General features: G+C 43.2%; 1 protein-coding gene across 3 annotated transcripts in view; it reads right to left on the reverse strand.

Moving 5' to 3' along the window:
- HEPHL1 (hephaestin like 1) overlaps nucleotides 1–26,717 on the reverse strand; it is a 37,830-nt gene extending 11,113 nt beyond the window's left edge. For 2 of the 3 annotated variants that reach the window (XM_009684110.2, XM_009684111.2), the window contains exons 1-12: nucleotides 24,526–26,717; nucleotides 15,082–15,326; nucleotides 14,081–14,293; nucleotides 12,088–12,267; nucleotides 11,154–11,408; nucleotides 9,928–10,096; nucleotides 9,118–9,257; nucleotides 8,814–8,945; nucleotides 5,813–6,024; nucleotides 4,802–4,952; nucleotides 3,402–3,614; nucleotides 636–849 (exon numbers count right to left, since the gene is read on the reverse strand). In XM_009684110.2, coding sequence (XP_009682405.1) covers nucleotides 636–849; nucleotides 3,402–3,614; nucleotides 4,802–4,952; nucleotides 5,813–6,024; nucleotides 8,814–8,945; nucleotides 9,118–9,257; nucleotides 9,928–10,096; nucleotides 11,154–11,408; nucleotides 12,088–12,267; nucleotides 14,081–14,293; nucleotides 15,082–15,326; nucleotides 24,526–24,695 — 2,294 coding nt within the window. In that variant the 5' untranslated portion in view covers nucleotides 24,696–26,717. Of the gene's footprint in view, nucleotides 1–635; nucleotides 850–3,401; nucleotides 3,615–4,801; nucleotides 4,953–5,812; nucleotides 6,025–8,813; nucleotides 8,946–9,117; nucleotides 9,258–9,927; nucleotides 10,097–11,153; nucleotides 11,409–12,087; nucleotides 12,268–13,918; nucleotides 14,006–14,080; nucleotides 14,294–15,081; nucleotides 15,327–24,525 lie in introns of those variants that run through there. The other variant, XM_009684113.2, reaches the window with a different exon arrangement.
- Nucleotides 26,718–27,420: the final 703 nt, after the last annotated feature.

The raw sequence follows: 27,420 nt of genomic DNA on the forward strand, positions 1-27,420 counted from the left end.
TGCAGAGTAACACTGCATTTTCGGTTCTTGCTCCTTCTTGATCTGAGAAGGCTGACTTGCCAGCAGAAGACACTGACAACTCACTAAAGAGGAGAGTGCTCACTCCCTTTAAAGTAGATAAAGTAGAGTTATCGCATGGCAATGTCAACTCCAAGGCCCCCCTGCGGGGAAAGTTTTGAAGTTGCCTCACAACATACAAAAAAAAAAAAAAACCCACACACAAAAAAGGCCCCCTCCATACTAATTTTTATATATGTATAAGAGCAGCCTTTTGACAATACTGGAGTTGATATTTTCTCTGAACGCATTTCTTGATTGTCGTCACCAGAGACTCCACCTGTGATTCTTTGGATATGTTTTCTACTGACTCCACTGTACACTTGCTTTTCTACAAGGTGCAGTTCCCCCAGTCGTATTTCTAAGTTTTATCTTTCAAATAGGTTGCCCTCTTTTTCCTTTTTGTTTTCACCAGAGGTAAATGGTTGTCCGAGAGTTACCATTTTTAATTACCTTTCCTCTGATGGAAATAGTGCTTTCTATAAAGTACTAGGCCAGCTTCACAGAAGGTTGCTTCCAACTTCCGCCTTGAGCTGTGAATGTGTCCCACACCCAAGAGCCCTTTTTGCCTTGATTACCTTTCTTCATTGCTGCTTATGTTGTAAATCTTCGGTGCCGAGCTCTTATTGGATACATAGTCCCACTCCACCTCCTCCGCAGCGATGTAGTACAGCCTCACCGCACCATGCTGCTTCTGAGGTTGGGTGGTATTGCGGCAGCTGCTGACTTCATAAAGATGTTTCATCCCACCAACAAAGTGATCAAAAGTCCTGCAGACCACTTTGAATGTGCCTGGAAAGGAAAGCTCTTGAGATTTAGTAGTTCTAACAACTCAAAAGCTGGACAGCAATCTTGGTCCTGTGCCTTGTACATCTCTAATCTGTCCTCAGACAAACCCAAACGGTGATACAGCACAGAAAGCTAAGTGAGGGGATATTTATGTCACCTGGAGCCCTACTAGCTCCTTGCTGACTTTGAAAAATACCTGTGAGGGTCTCAGGGACTGAAGGGGAAACTAGTTAATAAAATGGATATGCGGATTACCTTCTTTAGTCACTATAGTCTCCATGGCCCCAAGACTTAAGGTGATGGGAATTCAGGCTGACATTCATGTGCCGAAGGGCAAACACACATAAGAATCCTCAAGGCTGCGGCCTATAAAACCCAGATTATAGTAGGTTCTTCAGCTAAAAGCAAAATTTGAGCGCTGATGCAGATGGAGAGCCGTAAGACAGCAAATAGTGTTTTATGCCCCCAGAAAAGTTAGCCCTGCTCCATCTTCCCTCAAAAACTCCATAACTTGCTTCTTATGATTTGATTTGGGATAACTTAGCTGTGGGAGCTCCGAAGAGTAGTCGATTGAATGTCTGGCTTCAGAAATGAGCTTGGCAGAAAGCCTCCGTTATCTTTGCATGCTGCCCGTGCCTTTGTTGTGGGCTCTAGGTTCCCAAGTGGGATGCAGTGCTGCCAAGGGAGTGAACAGAGCTGTGCCCAGCTCTGCAGGCATGCCTGCAGAGGGCACCAAGGGACACGGAGGGGATTCAGGCCGCAGCATGGGCTAAGAGCAAGGGGGAAATCTGGCTGGAGGCTGCTGAAAGCCACATTGTTAGGTGATAATGGACATTTTCTCAACAGGTTTGGGTTGGTTTGAGTTGGCGTGGGGTTTCTGATGACACTGACCTGGAGTCTGGGCACCTATCCTGTGTGTTCTTAGCAGCTCAGCAGCCCAACTGTGGAGCTTCAAATGCACGGGTACAGTTAGGAGCAAAAGCAGAGCTGCCTGTACCCGACAGTCTTACGTGTGCCTTGCAAACACTGATAAAGCCAAACAGCCTGCACGAGTCAGAGATACCGTTTCCTTGTCCCTGAGCACAGAGCCGCTGCGCTGGCCTTGGGGTGCACGAGATTCTCTCCCGCCTGGGCCTGTGCAGTTGCTCGGTATAATACAGCTAACTGAGGCCCCTTAGAAACTTTGCAATACAGATACAGATCAGCTACGGAAGATCCATTATACAAGAACACCTGTAATGAAAGGGGAGATACTGCCAATAATTATTTGGATATATGCACCTATATGGGGCGAAAATGACTAAGTTAAAGCTGCAGCTCTGACTCTTGCTCTCCCTCCGAGAGATGCCAAAGCACTGCAGGCCTGGCATTTTGCTCCTGGATGGCCAAAGGCTGCAGTGACAGTGGGAGTTTCTCTTCGCGTGTCCATATCGCATGTATATTTTAACATTTGTGTTCTTCCCACGAGCTTGAGCAGAAGCCGACCACAGCATGGCCTTGTGTAGCTCCACCTGCCAACACTCTTGTGAAGCAGGAAGGCATTTTCATTGTTGTTTAATATATAAGGAAGCTGAGAAGTTCAATGAGTTGCACATGTCCAACTTAGTAAGTCAGTGACGGAACCAAAATTAGAGACGTAACTCCCTCGTTCTTCTAAGGGAAAAGTTATGAAAAAGGCAAAATAGCATTTAGTTAATAAAACTCACAGGTCATGGGGAATTATAAAGTTCTGATAATTCACTCATTTTTCCTTATTGCCAGTAGAAGGTTAGCAGGCAAAAATAAATTCCTAGAATTTATTATTTAGCATGATTCCATGCCATTTCATGACAGATAGTGGAACTGTAGGAGATATATGCAAGGAAAGAATCTGCTGCCTTATAGACACCAGAATCAGATGTCTAACCCTGGACTTGGCACACGCACACAGGTGCAGTAGTTTTTTCTATTGCATACTCGGGCCAAAGATGGCTCTCAGCATAGTCTTTTAAAACTCTGACCTCATTGATTCAAACAGAGATGTGAAGAAAATTAGCATTGCACTCTTTAGCTTAAAGCTTATCTGAAGCTTCTCTGACCAAGAAATCATCCCCTGTTAGTCTTGAAAAATGTATCACTGGATTATAAATGAGAATTTAAAATATTTTGTTCTATACACACTCCAAAAGAATCTCCTATGGACTAGATATTGAAGTTCTAAAATCTCTTAAATGCTATTGACTATCTGCCTAGCTGTGAGTTCCACCTTTGCTAAGGAACCTGTTTTGAGAGTCATGGAAATTTTGTGAGCATTCTTGTAGCTATCTGTGTATCTGCTGGTCTACCTGTCCCAAGCTCATCAAAGACTCTGGTCTTTAGTAATCATACATATTTGACTTACAGCACTTGCTCAAAAAGTAGTGCAGCCTGAATTCTCAATTGCGCCAGGGTTCCCACAGTCCCCTTCAAAGCTCTCTCGTGCTCCCAGCACAGAGTAGAACAACTCATTAAAAGTATTGTTTAGGCTGTCTGACTTCTGTAAATGCCACAACACTAAGATAAGCTCAAGAACATACCCACACGATCTGGCTGCATCAGTGCTGTTCCCGATAAATGAGGAAACAAGGCCAGGCCGTCCCTTGTCGTCCCTCTCAAATCGATGGTGTTTCCTTGAAAATGAACTCCATGCATGTCGTAGTGACTGCCCAGTCCAATGAGATGCCAAGAAACCGTGTCGTCCTTGCACATGGCCAGGCCTGGCAGATTACCAAACAAGTAGCCATTGACAGCTGAAGGAGAAGGAAATAGTCCAGTTAGTAGAAGACAGATGATTGTGATTCAGCAAATACCCTTCTCGCACATCTGCAAGAGACCTATGACTGAACAAGTCTCAGCATTAAGTAAAGGGGCATTTTGTGAAGCAAAGGCAGCACTGACTGACACCAAATTAACGCCTAAATGCTATTCCTGTAAACTCTGAGCGTCTACCTTTCTTTTCAGCCAGTAAAAATGGAATCTTGTAATAAACCTTTATATTGATGTAACTTTTCAAAGGGCTTCACAGACACCAGTTAAGCCCATAAATTAGGCAGCTACTTTCATCCTAGAGAAAATATAATCTGATTATGAAGGCCATGGAATGAGCCATAAGGAGTCTGAGTTATAATTTCAGCTCTGACGCAGCCTTCTTGTGTGATTTTGACATTTGATTTCCACTTTGGTTTCTATATGAATCTCTTTCCTTCACAAGCATGAGGCTGAACTCACTAATTCTTAAAAGCTCACTAATTCTTAGAAGCTCTTTGTGATGCCTGGATAAAAGATACTATGGCAGAATGAAACTAGCATGAAATACCACCTCACAACACCAGAATAAAATAAAACAGTCCAGAAAGCCCAGCGGAGAATTTATAGGAAATGTATTAAAACAGGCAGAATCACTACAGGGTGCCTGGTGGTGGGAGATGAGCTCTATGCCAAAGTCGGATACCTTCATGCAAAAGTGATGCTTTAAAATACTATTGGCCATTTCCCTGGCCTTTGTCCCTCCTCTCCCAGAGACAGTCACTGCTCAAGAGAGACTTGGTAGAACACAGTGGGCAAACCTTCATTTTCTGATCCACTGTGAAGTCCTGCAGCTAAATTTAAATCATCAGTGAATACCAGCCTTTTCTGCAGTTGGTGTCTGACTATGGCATTTTGCCTTTCTATAGACGCCAGTGTAGTATCTCAAAGCTAGACTCTGTCCCCTTTCTCTAGGTGTACTTGATAGATGGACGTGCTGATTCCTCATAGGGCTAAGGATTCAACGTGCATTCAAAAGGCACCAGAAGTTGCCTGTAATTGTGACTGCCAGCTTTCCTCCTCAGCCTTGCGTGCAATACAGTCAGCTGTGAATAATGATAAAATCCGCCAGCTTATCTTCCTGGTGTGACTGCAAGAAAGGTCCCACTGACAGATATTAGACTTTTCATACCATGCATTTTGTTGGATTCCTTGAAATCTTCGTCATCTTTGTCTACTTTTGAAGGGTCTCCAGTAAAGGCTTCGATATTTTTGTTTAGATACCAGCTGTCATTCTCATCGAAGATTGAAAAGAGCAGGTAGAATTCTCGGTCTATTCCTTTCTGTAGCCAAGGAGGAAACCAAGGCATAAGGCATTAAAACCAAAGTGCATGCAGAAGCACCCAAGTAAAAACGATTTTTTTAACACAACTTTCTTTCCCTCAAACATTGCAATACAAAGCAAACTGTTGCAAGTAGTTGTCAACCTTATTCTTGCTATGTCCTGATAGAGAAAGAGATTGGTACTCTTCCACCAGCCAGAAGGATAAAGAAAGTGTCTGTTACTTACCTAGGACAGTCATGATTTCATCCCCAGACTGAGAACCCTATGTTCTACTCTGGTTCTCATAGATGTTTGCATAGGTGCTTATGTGTGTGTTTTATAATGTGCTTACAATGTGCTTTATAATGTTCTTATAGATGTTTGTATGTCATCCTCCACTACATAATTTAAGTTATAAAATGATACAGTTCTCCAGAACAGAGACAGGCCTGTCCCAAAGCCACAGATCTGGAATTCCAACAACATTCAGCTACAGATTTGGACCAAAAATTTTCATCAGACCCTATGTCAACCTTGGGTCCAGATCTGAACAACCCAGTGTGCAGGCAGAGTCAGAATCAGGTGGGAACTTCAAAACTTGTGAGACTTCTAATCTGGTAGGCTTAGACAATTGCCTTGTGAAAAATAAGGGAAGGAGGAAAAAGATGAGAAACCCAGAGATGCGGTATGGGGAATGCTGTCTCTGTCATGTATCAGTTTCACCTCACTGACCTTCCCCAGGTCATCTTGCGCCATGAGGAACGACATTTGTCTAAACTCTTAAAACCGAACTGGGAACGTGGCAAATTGGACCATATGGTAAAAATCCCCGGCCCGCCCCCCTGCCTTTTGGGATGGGCAAATGTCTATGTTGGGCACCTGTGTCCCATCAGGATTCAGTGTGTTCTTCCGACACACTAACAAAGGCCCCACAAGGCCAGAGTTGGTGTCCTTGACGGCATCAGTTGCTGAGTAGTACAGATAGGTGAGGCACGGTGGGTCACTCTCTGATGGGCCTCCATTTTCAGGCACTCTCCATTTGTATGTGAACGTCTCACCTGGTTTAACATGGGCTCCTGGCTTTGGATATCCTGCAAACAGGAAATTGAGAAGTGAAAAGGTTACACAAAGGTTACATCTTCCAGAACACAGGCATTAGCTGGAAGTCAGATGTAGCCCCCCCGGTTTCTGCTGACAGGCTCCCTCTTCCAGCCGAAGCTCAACCACCATCCTGTAGTCTGAGGACTTCTTCCACCGGGACAGCTCGCTCTAACCCTGAGCCATAGTGACAGACTGAGCCCATTCCCAGCAGAACGAGTTTAGCTACTTCACACATGCTGATACTCTCTGACAAGCCACGCAGAGCTCTTCTTTGCTCTTAAATGGCTTCTTCTAATGTTTGTAGCTTAGTTGTCCTATTGTGAGATTCATCTGAGATACGAACACAGACTCTGACTTTCATTAAGCGTCAACAAAGCAATTATATCAGTGAGTTGAGCTGGAGCTGTGGCTGTTTAGAAATTCAAACCAAATCTGATCCTGATAATTGTTTCTTTTTAATTTCGTGGCAATGCACAGGAAACTCTGCCATAGTCTCTGAAGGGCAGTTGCTAGTACTTCTTTCAGAAGCTTCTTTTAAAGGTTTTGGGTGTCTGTCTGCTGCCATGCGCAGGTTGGATGTATCACCACTCATTTAATTTAGCCACTGTAAAAGACTGTTGGTATCCACTGAAGTAAGACTGACAAGAGGTCATTGAAAGGGAAATTGGGAAAAGCGATCAGCTCTGCACCCATTGTGGAAAAAAATGTTAAACGACTTTTTTGGTCTTTGATATAAGGAAGACCAAATGAGAAATTTTGTTTAAAGCTGAGGCACCATTACCTGGATTTTCTCATCCTAGTCCAATGTATCTGTCAGTAGCACACTGCACTGACCTAATTTTTTGTGCGCTGCTTTCAGTTATTACCAAAATCCTGGAACGCCTCAGGGACATTCCTCTTGAAGACTTAGACATGAGTGAAAATATCAGTCTTACATTTAAACACATATTAGTTGCCAAAAACCACAACACAGAACAGAATGCTCCTGCAACACTATCTGATGCTACAGAACCATCCCGCAGTAGCACTCAGGAAACAGCAGATTATTGGTTCAGGGAGAAAAACTCTCTGACATTGGACAAGCATTAATTGCAACATAGAAGAATATCTTTTGAGAGCACAGCTGCAAAAAAAAGCTGTCTAGTGAGCCTTAGGTATGTTTATCGAAAGCATTTCACATGAATAGTTTGCAGTCAAATAATGTACAGCCTTTGAAAAATAATTTTCTTCAGTGTAAGCCTGCAGCTCCACTGCACCTGTACACACTGGGAGACAGATATGGTGCAAATCTGAGACACAGGCTACAGGGAGAGATGAAGGGGCAAAAAGATTACTAGGAAGAGATAACTGTGCAGTCAGCTTCCTCTCCAAAAATTCAGAGGTGTGCAGCTCTCACTGCTGCTGGATTGTAGGATTTGGTTTGATTTTGCTCCACACCAAAGGGTGCAGTGCCCAACAGGCACTGTTCCTGGGGAGTGTTAAATGGCAGAACGATATGAGCACGAGCAGAGGGAAGCCACACTTCCGTTAGGGAACTATATCTGATACTGGTGGCATTTGGGTGTGGACAGCGGATTTCAAGACTAAACTTAAGCTGTCTTGTTTCAAGATACACTAAGGTCTGCCGGCAAATGTGCTGGGATGCAAGGTCATCAACTGGAGAAGTAACAGAATTTGATTGGCCTTTTGTGTTGATTTTATCAGCTTTTGTTGATTTGATTTTATGATTTTATGAGTTTTGCATGTTGATTTTATTTTGTTGGCACAAATTCTCAAAGAGAGATTATGTCCTAGGAGTTTGTTCTGATATGTTGTAGTGGGAGTAAAGCAGTTCAGACAACAAGGAATCTTCTTTTCCTTCAGTGCTGCACATGCAGCAAGAGAGTCTTTCGGAGACCACGATATTCTCGCTGTAGAGACTACAGATGGGATTCAGCTCACCTACTCTCATCCTTCTAAAGCTTGGATCCCTAACCGTGGTCTAGACTCCTTCTACATTCAACAGAGAGTGAGAGACACCTCCAGAGGGCGACTCACTACCTCCTAAGATAGGTGTTCAAAGTAAACGGGGCCTCTCACCCTCTGAAGGGATCGTTTCTTGCCACTGACTACACAATTAGACATGACACCTAACTTTTAAGGGTTAAACTGAGATGATGAAGATCCTGTCCTGCGCACAGTATGAGAGGAAGCCTTCAGTAAATGCTCCATTTCAACATCTCCATATTTACGAGGATTAATAAGAATTGTTGCTGCTTCAGATTCCAGGCTGATCAGAGCAAAGGTGTCTCCCGTGCCGAATATCCTGACAGCGAAGCAAGGGGATTGCCAGAGCTGGATTACAGAACAGGATGTGAAGCAGCCCAGATCATACAGCCAGCTATATTCAAAAACTCAGCAGGGACAGGATGCCATATCCCAAGCTGCCTTATTCTGGAGCATGTCCAAAGCAGCTCCGTTGACTGCAGCTGAGTGAATTAGTTTATAACTAATATAAGTGGGACTGGACTTATGACGTTTATTGAAGCATTAACAGATGGACTCCAGCTAGTTTGAGATGCTTTGTCTGGTACACATCCAAGGGAAAGAACCAGCACAGAAACAGATTGGGGGAGGGGAGGGGGACAGACAGGGGAGTCCTGCAGGTTAGATAGAAACTAACCAAATCATCCCTTCTCTGTCTTAAAATCCATGAAAAGGGCAAAGTTGCAGAGTGACAGAAGAGCTTTAGACCCGTGTATTATGGATGCAACAATACAATAACAGAGTTAAAATATACCATCTAAGTATGAAACGCCTTCTGACAGCTTGCTGTAGCTTACGCCGTGGGCCATAATGCTGTAGTTCCTCTTAGCTTTGTTGGCAAAAGTAACTAGTACTGTATCTCCCACTTCAGCTTTTATAACAGGACCTTGAAGAAAAAGAATAAAGGAAAGTATCAGAAGAACTGCCAGCTAACATATTTTCATCTAAAGAAGAGAGGGCTGATTGGTAGCTGCATTCACAGAATTCCCCTCTGGATCCAAGGGGACTTCTGCATCTAAACCCAATGGAGTTAGAGGATGGGAAAGTATTTACTATACCAAGTATTCCCAGGTGCTTCATATCCTCTGACTGGATCTTCCTTTTTCTGAACTTTGCATCAGTATATTCCACATAGTGAACTTTCCAGTATTGCCCTCCTATTCTGTCAGTCCCTTGTGTAAAATACATTGCAGATTCACTGTGGAGTTAACAAATCAGATTGGTTAAATAACTGGAGTTCAGGGAGAACCCTTCATTTGGGATAAAGTTATTCCAGCCATAGGAGAAATGACTGCCAGATATAGTTTCCATATAGTTTTCTAGCAGGCCAAAGGAGATATTACTGATCTGTACTTCAGCTACAAATTAGTTAACATATGTGCATTCATCGTGCATTGGACTTCCTTGCGTTTAACCTCAACTTACTTACGGCAAGACCTGTGTCATAACACGTGCACTATCTAATCCTCTTTATTTTTTCTAAGAGATGCCATAATACAATTCATCATCATCAGTAATAATAGGGGGAAAAAAATCTACCCTTTTGGCACCTCTGAGATGCACTAACTGAAAGTGTGAAAGCTGCCTAAGGCATGTAGACTTAGTGGCATTCACTCTGTTGAACTCTGTGTACCTCACCAGGGTTCACTTTCTCCATGTAGTTAGCGGAGTGAGATAAGCGCTTCCAGAAGGCAAATCAGAACATCTCATGAATGCAACTTCTCAACAAGGTTGTTTAAATCCATTCCTCCCTGTCCCTTTCAATTAAAATTAATAATAGTGCAGGACCTAGCCCTGATGACTCACTGTGAAAGTCTCACCCAGACACCTGAAATTAAAACACAACACAAAAGGACAAGAAGGCTTACCTGCCACTGGCATTTAAACCCTGCCCAGTGAATTTATCATAACCGTCAGGTCCATAATTCCAGAGCACTTCTTCAGCAGCGATATAATACAGTCTTTTGTGACTGAGTGGTGAAGGCCGAGAAAGGTTTTTCTGACAGATCTGAACATCATATAGTGCTTCCATGCCACCTGGGAGGAGAAAGAGTCCAGAGACAGCTCTTGTGCCAGTTGTAGAGTCAACAACCTCAGGTACAAATGCACATTCAGAAGTCTCTAAACTGGAGCTATGTGACTGGGATCATTTAGGTAAATTTCTAATTTTATAGACTCCCTCTGTCTGCACTGGGTCAGACTCTATCACCCCTCTCTTAGAAGGCAGTACAACCCCATAAGCGAATCCCACTGAAAGCATTCTTTAGCAGGCTTGTTAATGCGGGTGAGGATGGCAGAATGATTTCCAGGGTTAGAGTGCCTCCTGTGATGTGCTGAATGGCCCCAGCTCTCCTTGACTTCCATAGGAATAGAAAGGCTGGTTAATATCACACTGAAGGTGTTCATTGCCATTGCTTGCCAGAATCCCATCTTTTACTCCTAATTTAAATCCCACTGAAATCAAAGATCAAGTTCTTAAAAGTGAATATTTTTCCAACTGGTGACTGCCTCTGATATTATAATAGTCCAACACCTAGTATCATAACACCTGGATTACAGTATGTGCTTTGTGGCTCCCATGCCATATAGATGTCACAATGTCTATATAAAATTCCTTCATGTAAATGTTTCTTACCAGCTTTCAGGGAAACAGTGCCAATTTTTACCAAATTTCTGTAAAGGAAAAAGCTATGAAGTGCTCAGCTGACATGATTTTTTTCTAAGTGTCTGCATCTAGAGCAAAAAGTGAATATGAAGGCTCTTCTCATTGCTTATCAAAATCTCCAGCTGATATAGAAAGTGCTATGTCAGCACTGGATTTAGCAAGCCTTTCTCATGTGAGTTGCCTATACTTACAGTTAAGTCATTCGTACTAGCTGAAGATTTGGCTTGACATATATAATTTCCATTAATGGCTAAACTCATAGTCATGATCTTTATCTGGTGAAATAGTTAGTTCCTAGAGGTTCAGACAGTCAGAAAAAACCTCTAAGTCCTGCTCCCATGATAAGCAGTTCTCTCAGTTTTCTTTTCCTAGCATAATGCAAGCTAAGTTTTGTATCTGAAAAGATTAGGAAGATCTGTAGCACTGTACCTCGTAAATGCTCATTAACCTGACAAGTTATCAGCCACCTCCCAGCATTCCCAGGAGTCATCTCCGCCGTGATGAACGTTGCTGGAAACAGACCGACGACATCTGCCCTCTGGCCTCTGTTAGTGAATGTGTGGCCGTAGAAATACGCAGCGTGGATATCTATCTCACTTCCCATTCCAAACAAGTGCCAGGACATGGAATCACCAGCACACATCTCCAAGCCAGGGAGATTGCCATAAATATATCCATTAATAGCTAAAAACAAAAGTATGAGACCTCGTGAGAGATGAAAGAGAAGTGCCAGGTGCCTCCGACCCTGTTTCTAAGGATGAGGCATTCCTAATCCTGAAGCTATCTGAATGTCCACACAGAGTCCACAGCTGAGCAAGGTGCTCACAGGCTCCCTGATGGACAATAACATTTTTGAATAGCCAGGTTACAAGTCTGGATGACCTAATGGTCCAAATTCTCTTGCTGGATTTGTGAAAAACTTCCTGAATGATATTGAGATACTGCAAAAGTCATCACCAAGAGGCCTGATTAGGAAGTTAATTTTGTTCTGCAGCTACTTAGCATCTCTGAAATCTCTTCCCTCTTATTCCAAGTCATAGATATGCCTTTATACACATGGCTCAAGCAATTTAGATTTGAAAATTATGACTTCAGTCCAGTCAGTCTAGTCAACTCTCTCTTTGTCAGTTTCCACGCCTGACAATGTATCAGGACAATAGGAGAACAAGAGTCATATTTTGAAAAATATTTTGACTCCTAAACTTCATGCAGCCTATCAGTATGGCAATTTAATGTCCTGACCCATTTTGTGCTGAGACATAGAGAAAGGAGAGACATCACAAAGGACAGAAAGTCCCACTGAAATGAAAACAGCCAGGTCACTACTAGATGTCGCTACTATATGCTCAGGAGTCCTGCTCACCATGCATTCGGTTGCTGGTCTGGAAGCCTTCATCCTCTTTGTCTACTGTGGTTGGTTCTAAACAGAAGGTGTTTATGTTCTCATCAAGGTACCAGCTGAAGTTTTCATCTACAATGCTAAACATCAGGGCAAAAGCGTTAGCAGCACCAGTCCTTTCTATTGAGGTATCATCTGCAGTTCCTAAATTACAAACAAAAAGAAAAGTGCTAGGAAAAACCTTGGAGGGGATTGAATTTAAAAGTGACAATAACTTTGGAGCACTTGAGGAAGTACGGTGCTCAGCCCATGATCTATAGGATAGGATGTATGTCAGCTAATTTCACTCCTCTGAGACATTTTCACCCCCTTCTACAGCCTTTGAACAGATAGGTGCCTCCAGAAGTCACCTCAGTCAAGCTGATATTTCATGATCACTTTTACTTAACATAAGTATATGTAGCTGCCAAAAGCTGCTGTATCATTTTCTCCAACCTTTGCCCACTGCCCCCAACCCTGCCCTTTAGTCAGTATTAGTATCTTTGTGGCTACACAGTGAACTAGGTCACAGACCTGATCCAGCTGGAAAGCAGTGACTTTTTGGCCAGGGATTAAGGAGAAGCAAGTGGTAGCCTGCATTTCTGCTGCACTGAAGTTGCTGTAGAACCATACCCTCCAAAAGGCCATCTGTATGCAGCCACTCTCCAGGGACTAATGAGGGAGCTTAGGTGGTTAGCTTGGGCTAGATACTTAAATTTTAAAAGGCTAAAAACATGATGGATGCCTGCTCAGGCTAAGTTCAGTTTAATTATTTGAATAACCATTTGGGGAATAATGTGAGAGTATAGGAGTGGCTGTACTGAGTAATCTATTATTAAACTCTGACCCATTTCTATTTCAGCTAAATGTCCAGTCTACCTCTGAACCTTGAAAACTGTTGCCTCCTCCTAGCTTATAATAAGGAGTCCCAAAGCCTAACCATCAGCCATGCCAAGAGCCATCCACCACCTTCCAGAGAGAGAAGGAGTAAAACAGTAACGTTGTGCAGAATTCTACCTTGACAAATTCGAGACTCAACGCGCAGATAATCTGTCCTTTCAGGCTAGGATTGTTTTTGATACGCTATACCCTAGCTTTGCTTATTGTCCCACAGTTATCAGCTCAGTTTCACACATTCAGATGGTTCTGCAGATTTCAAAGGCTCCCTGGGAGAAATAAGTCTGAGAGATTTTGATTATGTGAGTTAAGTTGGAGACTAAGCCTGTCCTTTCCACACTGAAGTCTTCCTCTTCTCCTCAACGTATGAAGACTGCCCCAGGTACATGTTCTTTGTATTAAATCAGGGCTGACTTTGCGCTGAAGGAAGTACTGGAAAGAGTTGACAGAAGAATTACATGTATCCCAGGTGCAGAGGGGACGATGGCTCAGCTGACAGAGGGGAGAGGGTTGGTACATGGTTCCTGACCACTTCAGCATAAAATTAGCAGACTATAAAGCACATGGGACAGCCTGTCACCTCAGCTCTTCAGAGCACATTCCTGTAGGATTATGTTATCGGCAAATACAAATATATAATCCGTATGGGATCTGTATGGGAAAAACTCACAAAGAACACTGGGCTTTCAAACATGTAAATACCAATGCCAAAGTCACCAGTCCAGCCATAACTTCATTCTCCGGTCAATGAGTCTTTTTTTTGTTCTGAAATGATCCCAGTTCTGGAGCATTTATTTTTGGTCTCGATAATGACCAGCTGGCCACAGAGCATGCTGCAGTCCCTCCACCAGCTGAGGCAATTCTTTTGTGAAGCCAAAGGGGAGCAAGAAGGGAATGGTCCCAGAGCTACAATACCTACCCTGGGATGCTCCTGGAATGGCCCAGCTATTCCTTGCCCCTTTTTATGGGCTATGTAGGGATAGATTCTAGACCATCAGGTTTATACCTGTAAGCAAAAATGACTGTTAAGATGCCAAGCTTGGCAGAGGAGCTTGCTTTTTCAATGTTTCTAGCTCAGTACCTTTTTTACAAACCAGCAGTGGACCAATTAAACCAGATGCAATATCTCTTGGTGTGTCAATGTGAGAATGGTAAATCCAAGTCAAGCAGTTGGGGTCTGACAAAGTTGGGGAATAGTCTTTCCTTACTGGCCATGTGTATGTGTAGTTTCCACCAGGAACAACAAAATCGTCCTCTTTGCTTTTACCGCCGGTTCCATCTGGGTAAAGTGCTCCTAATGCATTAAACAAAAAAGGAAGCTTTTACCCCTCCTTATTATAAAATCTATTTTCCTTAAATAAATGTGTAATTTCTTCCGTTTTATTGCAGCTTTCAAAAATGACAGTAGCAGTCACAAACACAGAATCAGTGAGAAATGGCAAAAAATTTCAGAACTTGTGAGGAAACAAATAGCATTGAGAACTAAAAAGCATCACACATTGGTAGACAATGGCTTTGAAAACACATTTAACAGGCTCTAATTTTCCTTGGCTCTTTAGTTTCATCAGGCAATCATCTGCACATTTTGCCAGCTAATATTTTATATCTTCTCACAGAAAACTGGTAACAGGAATGCAGGTAGGCAAATCCATGCATTCCATTAACTGAAATACACATGCATAGTTCTTGGGTTCTGCAAATTAAATCATGCATGTTACAGCCCCACAAAGAGGAAGTTATTTGCTTACAAGAACTCTATGCATGCAGGCAGGGTAGACGTAGGAAGAAGGTACTTCAGTGACTAAGTAAGTTCAGCAGAACAATTCAGGAAAAAAACCCATCTAACCTGTTTTGGTGCTGCATTTATTCCAGGCGTCTAAGGTTTCTGGCAAAAAGTTTTAAGAGGTGAGGATGTTCCTGTTTTTAGTCATCAGCCGCTATTACTGATGAGTTTATGAGACAGTAATCCAAAGTCAATGGCCAGAATGATAAATTGCTGGCCAACTTTTAGCCATGATATTCACTACTCGAAGGGAAAAGGAGAGGAAAACAGGGAAGAAAAAAGGTAAAAACAGTTTTTACCTTCCGAATCCTTGTCATAGAAGACCCCATGTGGATGCACAGAGTATGGTCGGGAAGCAAAGTTCTTTAAGTGGATGATAAAGACATCTTCTTCTTCAGCCTTCAGGACTGGCCCCAGAAAACCCAGCCAGGCTGCTTTGGGGATCTCCTGGGAGTAAGTGTCATCTGTGAATTGTCTAAAAATAGCTTTTTTGTACACACGCCCTATCCGGTTGGCTCCTCTTGTTGCATAAACACTTGCAAACCTAGTGTTGGGAAGGGAAAATAATTTAAAGACAAAAAACTCATTTTGGAGACATTAAATGACTGATGCTTGCCGTTCAGATAAATAGTGCCCTGAGATATATCACACTGCTGATGGAATAACGGCTGAGGAATCAACCCGGACAACACTAACAGGGTTCAAGCTCATTTTTGCGCTCTAACAGAGACCCTACTCACAGGTCTGGTCTTTGGCACAGTTAATACAAGTCTTCACTTGAGGACCAGATACTCAGGCCTTTCTGTACAGTTTTAGTACCTTATCCTTCTTTTGCAAGACTGAAACCTCACATCCAAATGTATGACTATTCCGATGTAAAAGAAAATTTAATTAATACAAGGATTTTCTAAAACCGATAACAGCAGCTGTAATCAGCCAGACATCCTAAAAAAGAAGCATGGAATAATTTTGGCATGAAATGCGTAACTGTCACATGCTAGAGTCTATGTTTTATAGCAACTTTAAGAGGTAGAGAACTCCCCATATGATCAGTGGTTGACATATTATAGCTATGAAATACCTGCTTTGTTAGAATCCTGAACTTTATTTGTAACCTAAAATTGTCCAGCTCCAAACTCCAACCATTGGTCCCCATCATGCTCTTTCTCTCTTAGATCAGAGGCCACATACCATCAAAAACATCTTTTCCATGCAGGCAGTTGCATACTCCGATTGAACTGCCTCCTACCCTTCTTTTGGACAAACCAAGTACATTGAGATCCTTTATGCCACAAATCTTTCCTGAAGGTCTTTTCTGAAAGCTTTCCAATACTTCATTATCTCTTTTGAAGTTTGAACACAAGAACTTCTCACAATACTCACGCAATGTTCTAACTAATGCCAGAGATGCTCTCAGTCAATATTTCTTTGCTTATAGAGCTAGGAATTAGGTTTGCCCTTTTATCTAAAACATCATACTGGCAACCCACGTTCAGTCCACCTGTCCTTAAATCTTCTTCACTTCTCTCCAAAATATATCTTTCAAGTGTGATACACATACTTCAACCCTAAATCTCCCATATGGCGTTCAAACCTTTAGGTTTGCCCTTTTTACCCCACAGGCTGTATGACCAATTTCACCTAGTTTAATGCTCCATGAGTTTTTGCATCCCCTGAAAATTGTTTGAACTCTTATGCTTTCCAATAAACCCATAAAAAAATGAACTAAGTATTCACAAAGTATCGCTGGCAGAATTATGACAATTTACTATGTATTGGGAGTTTTTGTAAGTGATCAGTTCACCCAGTTGAACCCATTTTTGTTTTGCTGCTTTTTTACAGTGCCAGCAAGATAAGTGTTGGATGAAATGTGAGTTGAAAGGTGCAGCTGTATGCTATGTTTCGTTCACCATAAGACCTGCAGCTTCTCCCCTGGCAAGCCATCCCTGTCTGACACCGTGAGTCACAACCTCCCCACCTGTGGCCATTACACCTATGTGACCATTGTGTAAACTAGATCCCTGAGCTGATCCAAAAAAGAATAATTTTTCATTTGAAAGATATGGTTCATGACATAGACTAACCAATAGCTATTTTGGCACAAGCAAAAGCATGACTAATGATACCACAGTGGCAGAAACATTCAGCTAGGATGGAAGGGAAGGGATGTAAGCTTCTCAATCCCATCACAAAAAAAACCATATATCAGATATATAGACCCCAAAAGCATGATTAAGGAACAGGCTGTCAAGAAGTGTGGATTTTCAGGGAATTAGCTGCTATGTGGTATCTGTCTTTGTGCGCATCAAGGCCTGGCAAGTTACCCCACCCTCACTGAAAGGTAAGATATCTTCATTGCCTGAGGGGAAGAGCTGGCACAAAAGCCGTTACCACAGAGTCCTAAGTGGTAGTAGCAATGCAGTGCAAATGCACGAGCATCCTTGCCTCATGGCAGTGTATTCACATGGCCATGCCCTAATTCAAATTATAAATTAATGCTAAGGATAATTTGAAAGAAATTTTCTCTAGAAAAAATTTCAAATGGAAAAAAAAACTTTTTTTCAGAAAGTAATTATTTTCAACAGAAATCTTTCCTTTTTCATGAGCCACCAAATATTTGAAATGAGTTGTTGCAGTGCCACTGTGTTTCCCACGTGATGACAATCCCTCTATGCCCCTGGCTTTCTGGCCAGACAACACCCACACACTTTTTCATAACTTCAGAGCCCTGGAATACACTGTTTTTCCTCCAGAAGGAGGACTGGGCCCTGGAAAAAACTTTTTGAGTTGCCTTGATCAAACTTTTTTGAGTTGCCTTGATCAAACTTTTGACATGAGTATAACTCATGTAAACGCATAGAACAGGGATCCCAAAATCCAGTTAAGTTCCAGGTTCAAGAACTCTGGGAAAACTGTTCGGGACTAAGCACTGGAGGCTTCCTGAGTGCCTAAAGCTGTGCTACAGGTCTTGTTCAGTAGCATGCCTATGATCTGTGCCTACCTTCTACTTAAGGTCTAAGAGTCAGGAAAAAAGGTCTTTGTAGTGCCACATTTCTGAAAGGAGCCCTATTCAAATCCTCCATCCGTTCGAGCTGCAGTGGCTTCACGGTGGCGGCGCCCAATGTCTGTGCAACAGGTACCAGCTATGGCCAGCTGAAACATAGATGAGGCTGCTCTGCTCAGGGTATCAAGGGATGCAAGAACCACGGAGCCAGAAAGGGTTTACAGTCATTAGCGTGGAGAGGGGCGATCTGACCTCTTAGCCCTGGTTAATTAAGTTTTTATTTAATTGTTGTCCAAGATAAAATAAACAGCCAGCATTGAGAGACATGTTGCCATACCCTCTAACCACTGTGTCAGAGACTCAGGCTCATTTGTATCTCCCTTTCCTTCTAGACCCACAATCTCTGAAGGACAGAGGACTTTCCTACCCAAAATGCCCTGAGGCCTGGGAGTTTCTTGGAGTGCAGAAGCTGCAGCCTCACTCTTCCCTCTGCCTGGAAAAGGCTAGAATCCAGTTCTTCTACCTATGCACACATGTATCTTCAGCATGTCCTTTTGGTTGCCCTCAGCATCCCAGGACAGAGCATACCAGTTGTTTTAAGTCCCACTCTAGGTGTCTAGCTTTCTCCATCTCATGCAGGAGGACCTCTGGGTGCCCAGTTCAGATGTGTGCGTAGCTGGTAGCTCTATGCCTCTTTACATGTGATGCTGTGCTGCATGTTACAGTGCTTGAGACTGCTCATGCTGGATTGAACAGGAGTAGCCACAGGAATCTCATACAAAGGATGGATCGGTTTGAGCAACTTCTTTTTTATACCCCTAGAAGCCTGGACTGCTTGGTCGTGGTCACCTGGCCAAACTGTTTTTGAGAGTGGGACTGGTACTTGTGCCACAGTGCCACAGTGCAGCCAGCAGATGTGTCAGTGTGAGCTGGCACAGACTCAGTCTGATGTTCTCTGCTGCTCCGTCTGTGGGACACAGAGGTTTGCCACTTTCAGGTCTGTTTCTGTGAGAACCTCTTTTCAATGTTCCATGCAGTCTCCACTATTTGTGCCATTTACGCCAGTGCATCTCCAAGCCAGCAGTTCCTTGCCACCCATTCCCAGAACTCAGTCACTGAGTCAAACATCCCCTTCAACTTCATCTCCTGTTTTGTTCCTTCCCTCTGGCTGACTTTCCAGTATGTTATTGCAGTATCTGCTGCTCTAAATGCTACAGTGGTTAAAAATGCCCACTCTGAATCTGCCTTTGCCTGTTTCTTCCAATGGTCACAATGTGCCTGTTGGGCACTCCCCTGCCAAAATATTTCCTGTCTTTCATCCTCTCCTGGTCGCAAGCCGACAATCCCTCTCCTTGTTTCTTCATGCTTTCCTGACCACCTCAAATCACTTTATTCACCTGGTGGATTTGTGATATTGCTGCCTAAATTTCTTCCATCCTTCTGGTCTTGTGCAGATATAAGAGCTGTAAGATCTTGACTCTGTCCCTCCAAACCAGTTGACAGCCTGCTCTTTGTGTGCAGAAAGTCTTTAGGATCAGGCATTCCCATTCCTTGTAGGTAATGGGAAATTCCCATCCCCCGTAACTGTACTTGTACAAACTTCCTAGTTTCCCTCTGAAATTCTTCATCTGCACTAAGGCATTCCTTTGTCTCCAGGCAGGCCAGTCTTAAGGTTACATACGGAGGTAAGTGTGCTTGTGACTCAGGGCATCATACAAAATCTTGTTCAGACTGGGAAATCCATGCAAATCCTTGGCTTATTTCTGGATCTGATTTCATTTTCCCAGTTGACCATTCCCAGCAGTTCTTACGCTCCAAAAAAGGACTGCCATGCACCACGAGTGGGATTGGGGAGTGTCTCTCTGTAGAGGGAAATGAGCTCTAATTCCTTAAAGTCAGTATTAGTTAATATTAATATAATTAGTCAGCCATTTCCCTGCAATGATGAGCACTACAATTCTTCCAGATGAGAGGAAGAGTGAAATAAGAGTGTCATGTAGATTCTACTTCAATGAATTCAAGACTAGACATGCAGATAACCTGACATCTCAGGGTAGGACCGTAAGTTAAGTGTAATTTATACATCTATTCCTTTTATCACATAGGAAAAATATTTTGTTAAGACTTTTACCATATTTGTGTTACCTTTGATCTTAAGAAATAGAGTTAGAACCTAACCAAGGTTAGGTTTTTTCATAAAGGGCTCACATGTGTACTATGTTACAGAGTACAGCAAGAAATGGGGAGATATCTACACCTTGTGTATGGTAAAACAAACAGTTGCACAGCGCATTGGAGACAGATCCTTCCCTGATAACATTTCAAAGCTTGAGTTTGTTTGCCACTGTAATCACCACTTAGAGATCAGCACTTCCAACAACTACCAGATGTGGACTCTTGAATTTTCTCCTGAAGTTAATGTGCCTAATAGCTACTGCATGCTTCTTTTACTGTAGGTACAAGGAGATTTCTTTCTTTACTATTGTACCACTAAAATCCCATTGACTTTGCATTAACAACTGTTTAAACAGATGTTTTTATGGGTTTGTTTCCTAAAATCTGCTGGTGTTTAAAACATTCCTTACTCTCTGTCTTCTTCACGTACTCTTTGAGTGGGTTTACAACAAGTTTTTTTTCCCCTAGAAGTTCCCCAGTTTTCCTGTGTCTGGCCTGAGCAAGGTCAATGGCTGCAGGCTGCCCGTCTTAACCCCTGGGTTAGGTAACCTGTTCAGAGTGACCCTTTGCCAGACAACGGCTCCTGTGCTGAAGTCAATGCATTGTCTGTGTTGGACAGACTGCTGGTAGAGGTGAACAAGTGGTGTCAATCCATATTTGTAGATGGTATCTTGATCATACAGCGTCAAACAACAAAGTGACTTGTGTTTCCTCAAAAGACCCATTTTAGCGCTTTCCTGACCCACCCTGGCAATGGGAGAGGTCAACCAAACCTGTAAAACTTTAGAGGAAACTCTGATGCTGGTTAACTGTGGCTATAGTTGTTTCTCTCCTAAAAATACTTCTGCTTCCAGTGAAGTTAACAACAAAACTCCCCTCTGGCTTAGTTAGGGCCAGGATTTCCCCTTGACTGCACTTTTGATATTGACCTTTCCCACAATGATCTCCTCTGCTGATGCAATTGGGTCATTTGGCCACATAATGACTCAGCTATTAGTTCAGCACCTATGACAACAGTTTCACTGTCATTTATCTGGGTGGGATCTTCTCAGGCAATTTGCACAAACTGTGTTTGATCCTATGGTAACAAAAATACCCGTTATTGTTACTGGATGCAAGATTTGGCCCAGATAAAGTACCAATGGTGGCCTGAAGAGAAGGGATGAGATGTCTTATCAGGTAAAACCTAATAACATTTACCACAAGCAGAGCGGGACGTAAGTGTGCATCATATAAACCAGCACCAAATTAATTTACAGGGATAACCAACCAAACTTTAATCCTGAGGGCTGAGCCACAGTGGGGAGGGAAAGAGTGATATATGTCAAATCACAACACCTACGTATATATATATATATTTTTTTGAAAGGTCATTGCCTACGTGGCCATTAAAAGGAGCAAGCAATGTCTGACATCACCCTCTGCCTGTGGCCATCTGGGTGACAGTCATACCCTCGCCCACAAAATCTCATTGGAATCTGCGACATGTCCAGCAGTACTGGCAGTGTCTTGCACCCTGCTCTTCCAATCCACCATGGCTTAATGATGTCAACTCTTTCATCAGCTATATCAGATGGATTGGGATGCTCAGCACTTCCCCAGCTCATCCATACTGAGTGCCCATAATTTAGCTCTTCCTGTAGCTTCCAAAGTCCTGTGTATTTCAGAAAATCTGTCAGCTTGATGTTTGAAGGAGAACACGACAGTGAAATGTCTCGATCTCATTCACAGCAGTTCACATTATGAGAATTAGTGGGACAGCTCAAGGCTTCAAGCAAGTAAGACAAATGGCAGAGGCAAGCAGCCTTGTTATTTTCACTTTACATAAGGAGCACTGATGCAAAGAGAGATATTTGTTCTGTGCAAACAGCATGCTGGCCCTTGAGTAGTCAATCTTTGTACTCGCTAGAGCAGTACAAGTCATAATAAAAATTAGTATCCAAGCAGAATAGCTACATTGGGGATAATCAGCTCTGATGAGAGGCAGCCTTTTCTGCTCACACCCGGGGAGGTGCTGATGCAGCTCTACAGCTGCTGGTTCTGGAGCCAGCTCACTCAGCACTGGCACAGCGGGAACTGAGCAGGATGGCCATGCCTGGTGACATAACCAGCTTTCTCGATTTCCAGCCCCATGCCTCAGCTACCAGAACCTCCTTTCCATAAAGAAACCTCATCACTGCTAAGTTCTAAAAGCTTAGGAAGATACTATCAACATTGGCACAACGTTGAAACCCGTTTCTTCAATCTCATTATCTGATCCGGGTAATGTAACGCTTTCCATTACATAGCTGTTAATTCAGCATTTTTATTGAGTTGCTAAGAATGAGTGGTTTTGATCATATCTCTCTGGGCTAGCTGGAATCAAAGGGAGCATTCCTTTAGGTGTATGCACCAACCCTTTTAAAGATAATCAGTTTGTCTGCAATCTCTATACCTTCACTTCCCTATCAATAAAACCGGGCTAGTGCTCCATCAAACGGATGCTGTGAGGATGCATCACAAGATGAGGAGTGCTGGGCTCAGTGAGCCTGAGCATTGCTGCTTGTAGAACATAGCTGGCTTAAAATGTAGCCCTGCTCCTGCCTAAGGACTGATCCATAAACTTCACGGAACTACATTTTGCTTAAACCCGTAGGAACAGATTTATTAACTGAAAGGTTGAACATTAATGTTCAGTTTTAAGTTTACATTAGGGGTTACTCTAAAGAGTTAAATACCCCCGAAAGCTATTATCAATTCACCATTAACCTATGCAGACACATTATCATTCCAGATTATAGCAGCTTTATTCTGGCTCAGTTCAAAACACTTTGGGAGTGGGGTTAGCTACTTAAAGGTATCACTTTCTTATTCTGCAGTTTCATTGAAACAGTTCCCTAGCTTTGAAGCTGCCTTACAATCCGCGTAATATTTCCTCTGTGAGTAAACCCTTTGGAATTAACATTCTGTAACTATTACACTGTAACAATGGCTGAAGACGTAAGCTATCCTCCCTCCCAGTCATGCCATGAAAAAGGCGTCATGTTAGTGTCACAGAGCTTAAAGTAAATGTGCCACTTGATGTTCAGGGAATTCAAAGTGTAGACAGCATTAGAAATATTTTGAACAAAATCGATTGAAAGTCTCTCTGCGATGTGAGGGAAGGTTGACAGATAGCTGCTCTTCACTTAAAGCTAAGCTCTTTTCAGTGAGAGGTCTTCCATTTTAGGGAGAAGGAGAAGTTATCCTCTGATAAAAATATCAGGGAAGGGAGAAGTTCCAGTGTTTCAGATAACTGAAGAATAACCTTTCCCCTGAGGTGTGCTTCTATGGTCTGGGAACAAACTATCACCCTGAAGTCTACCTGAAAGCATAATACCTATTGACTTGGATGCTGTCTGGGACCTCCAGTTATTAAGAGCATAAGCCTCTACAGTTTATATTAAAAAATTAAACTCTTTCTTGCCTAGTTTTTGTGGAAAAATCACTTCCTTTATGAAATCCAGCTGACAGTGGTTCTCAGATTACCATCCGCTAGGGAAAAGTTCTACACTGCTTGGAATTTCCTAAGAAGCCAGAAAGGACATTTCCATTTCTAACGCCTCAGACACCAAGTAAAGCTCCAGACTGGCTGGCATGGATACCTGGACCTCCTCGCACACTTAGGGCTCCCAACCAACCCAAATCCTAGACTCAGAGTAAGGGTCTTCAAAGTATTTCTAAGTTGCCAAAGATATCAATTCCTAAAAGCATTTCCATGGACATTTCAAGCCAACGCTATACAGAGGCACCAAAGGTCTGCGCCATCCCCATCTGGCATCCAAGCCAGCTGCCTGGTGTGGGATGGACAGGCAGTCAACCCCAGCGTTGTGTGCACTAGAGCGTGCGCCTTGTACTCCTCTGGCTGTGACAGGACTCGGCAAGGTGCTTGCCTACACGCTTCCATTTCAGCACAGGTGACCATAGGGACTTCAGTGCAGCCATTTGCAGTTGTATTTTTAAGCATCAACCCAAATAGATTTCCTAAACTACGGTCTCCACGCTTACATACATTGCAGGAATATGTTGACCATCTTCTCATATCTCATTTGTAAGTATCACACACATCAGAATTTTACAATGTCATACCAAGCCCCCTTACAGCCCTAAGTTTTGTTGTCTCACAGGGAATTAACTCATTAGTTTTTGCCAGTTAAACAGACCTCTATGTCTCATTGAAAAGATTGTGCTCGATTATGGCAAAATTGCAATTTCGGTTTGGATAATCATTCCCAGAAATACTTGAGTCTCTATGAAACATGCACAGGGGATTTTGAACCCACTGCATTATACTTCGACAAACATCAGTTCCTTAATGTCATCTTCAAACGCACAATAACTATCACCCTGCTAAATCAACCATGATGGAAGAGAAGTCAGCCAGTGTCTCCTCTTACCTTGAAGGTGAAATCCTGCACATCACAACAACATCAGAAGAAAAAGAAAAAGGCCAGCTTAAGACACCTACAGCTATATTAACCATATGGTCAATTTTCTTTGGAGTCATCAATATATCTCTGAGTTAGCAGCGCTCGCAGTGACTTACTTGTCCTCTAAGAGATTTTGTCCTGTGATCAGATTTTTTCCAGTTGGTGCATAGTCCCAGTTCTCTTCCACAATCCCGATGTAATAGGTTCTGATCCTCGCTTCTCTGAGTGCAAACAGCCAGAGGAACCCAAGAGTGCGAAGGCAGCCACCAAGCTGCACAGAAGGCATTTGTAATTCTGATTGCAAAGCTGACACCGGGCAGGCAGCAGCAGGATGCACCACAGAGAGCTCCCCCCTCCCTCACGGCTCTCCACAAGTTATAAATAAGGAATGGACAGAGTAAAGCTCCTCCTTTTCAACAGGTTAGGACTGGGATAGGTAGAGAGCCTGGCTATGCAGAGCACGGCTTAGGGAGGAGGTGGCTACGATGACAGGGCTTTTGCCAGTCCTTCACTGAACGTCTAAATTGTTTACCTACCTGTCCAGGCAACAGCCAGTTAGTGCTTTTGGGGAAATTTGGGTGCTTTTTTGTCCTTTTTTTTCCAAACTGCACAGTATGGCATATCGAGACATTTTTTGATTTCTTTTCTGGTCTGTCGAAACCTTTTTTTTGTTGTTGTTATTCTTTTAACGGGTCTATTACCCCATTTTATTAACTCCTCTAAGTTTTCAGCAGCTAGTATCTTTCAGCCTTAATTTAATGATAATGGTATATTCACTGGTATAACACTAGTTTAAAAACCAACATTATCAGAGAGAGAGAGAGAGAGAGAGAGAAAGAGAATTTGTCACTACTGCTCCAGTTTCTAGGATAGTCTGACTTATTTGTTGGGATGGCAAGGAACCTGGATGAATTCATTTTTACAGTAAGCTACCTTGTAACAAAGATTTCTGATTACTAGAACCCATTTAAAGTCTTTCCATTTTGATACCTTAAAATTAAGACATACAGCAATTACCTTCTTAATATACTTAATAATAAACATGCCCACATAGCTCTCTGGAAAATCTATCTCTTCCTTTTCAGCCTAACTTCCTCTAAGATAACATCTGTATTACATCTTGGCATAGCCAAATATAAACCGGTATGAGTACGAACTGATAGTATTTTCTAAAGCCCTTACCTAACATCCCAGAAAAATCACGTAGGTACCAAGACACTTTGCAAAATCATACGACACTTATACTAATTTTTAGCTGACTAAAGACTTTAAAAAGCTGTAATGTGGAATACAGCATTTCACCTGAAACTCATTCACAGCTTTAACAGCTGTGAAATTCTCCTTTCAGCTCCAGAACTATTTGACCTCTTACTGCTGAAGTTAGTGCTTATTCATTGGTAGGGGTATTAGAGGCTTCTCAAGTGAACTCGGTGGTCACATGTTAAACAACATCAGGCAAAATCTAGCTCAGCAATGTGAATATATTTTTACGTGGTGGTTGCATGAGGTTCACCTTCTGGCTCCGTGCTACAGCAAAAGCTACGCATAGGATTGACTTTTAGAATAGTGCTGCTATTCTAAAAGGCATAATTAGAAAGCAAAATAAGCGACAATGAGTGCAGGACAGCCAGAGATTTCCCCACTCGGTGGCATAGGTATCGAATGTGCAACTGTGACGGGACCTATGGGCCAGATGGTGAGCTATGAAGCTGTGCAAAGGCCAAGGTGACACTTGCAGGTTAACAGGATCCCACTGTGATCTTTGCACAGGGCCCAGGACCCTGCAGCCTACTGCAGTGAATACTTCCCTCCTCCAGAGTGGCTGTCCTCGGAGCCCAGGCAAACTATGAGCTTCAACTCTGTCACTCAAGCATCTGAGTTTACAGAATTGGGTACCTGTCATGCAAATGTTTATTGTCATAACATAGTCAGGGTTTTGTATTTGAATAGGAAAGGTTTGCTTAGAGGATAACAGGCACCTTGAATGAGATGACTGCATAGTTTGTTGCTTAAATCAATCATTTTCAGCAAGGCTTTTGACACTGTCTCCCATCACATCCTCGTAGGTAAACTCAGGAAGTGTGGGTTAGATGAGTGGACGGTGAGGTGGATTGAGAACTGGCTGGATGGCTGAGCTCAGAGGGTTGTGGTCAGTGGTGCAGAGTCAAGTTGGAGGCCTGTAGCTAGTGGTGTCCCCCAGGGGTCTCAGTACGGGGTCCAGTCTTGTTCAATGTATTCATCTGTGACCTGGAGGAAGGCACAGAGTGCACCCTCAGCAAGTTGGCTGATGATACTAAACTGGGGGGAGTGGCTGACACTCCAGAAGGCTGTGCTGCCCTTCAGAGGGACCTGGCCAGGCTGGAGAGGTGGGCGGAGAGGAACCTCATGAAGTTCAACAAAGGCAAGTGCAAGGTCCTGCACCTAGGGAGGAATAACCCCATGCAGCAGGACAGGCTGGGGGTTGACCTGCTGGAAAGCAGCTCTGCCGAGAAGGACCTGGGAGTGCTGGTGGACACCAAGTTGAGCATGAGGCAGCAGTGTACCCTTGTGGCCAAGGAGACCAATGGGATCCTGGGGTGCATTAGGCAGAGTGTTGCCAGCAGGTGGAGGGAGGCGATCCTGCCCCTCTCCTCAGCCCTGGGGAGGCCTCTCCTGGAGTCCTGTGTCCAATTCTGGGCTCCCCAGTACAAGAGAGACATGGCACTCCTGGAGAGAGTCCAGTGGAGGGCTACCAAGATGATTAGGGGACTGGGCATCTCTCCTCTGAAGAAAGGCTGAGAGAGCTGGGCCTGTTGAGCCTGGAGAAGAGAAGACTGAGAGGCGATCTCATCAGTGTGTACAAGTATCTGAAAGGGGAGTGTCAAGAGGATGAGGCCAGTCTCTTCTCTGTGGTGCGCAGCAACAGGACAAGAGGCAACGGGCACAAACTGAACCACAGGAAGTTCCATCTGAGCCTGAGAAAAAACTTCTTCACTGTGAGGGTGACAGAGCATTGGAACAGGTTGCCCAGA

The sequence above is a fragment of the Struthio camelus genome, chromosome 1 (assembly GCF_040807025.1).
Source record: "Struthio camelus isolate bStrCam1 chromosome 1, bStrCam1.hap1, whole genome shotgun sequence".
NCBI classification, from domain to species: domain Eukaryota; kingdom Metazoa; phylum Chordata; class Aves; order Struthioniformes; family Struthionidae; genus Struthio; species Struthio camelus.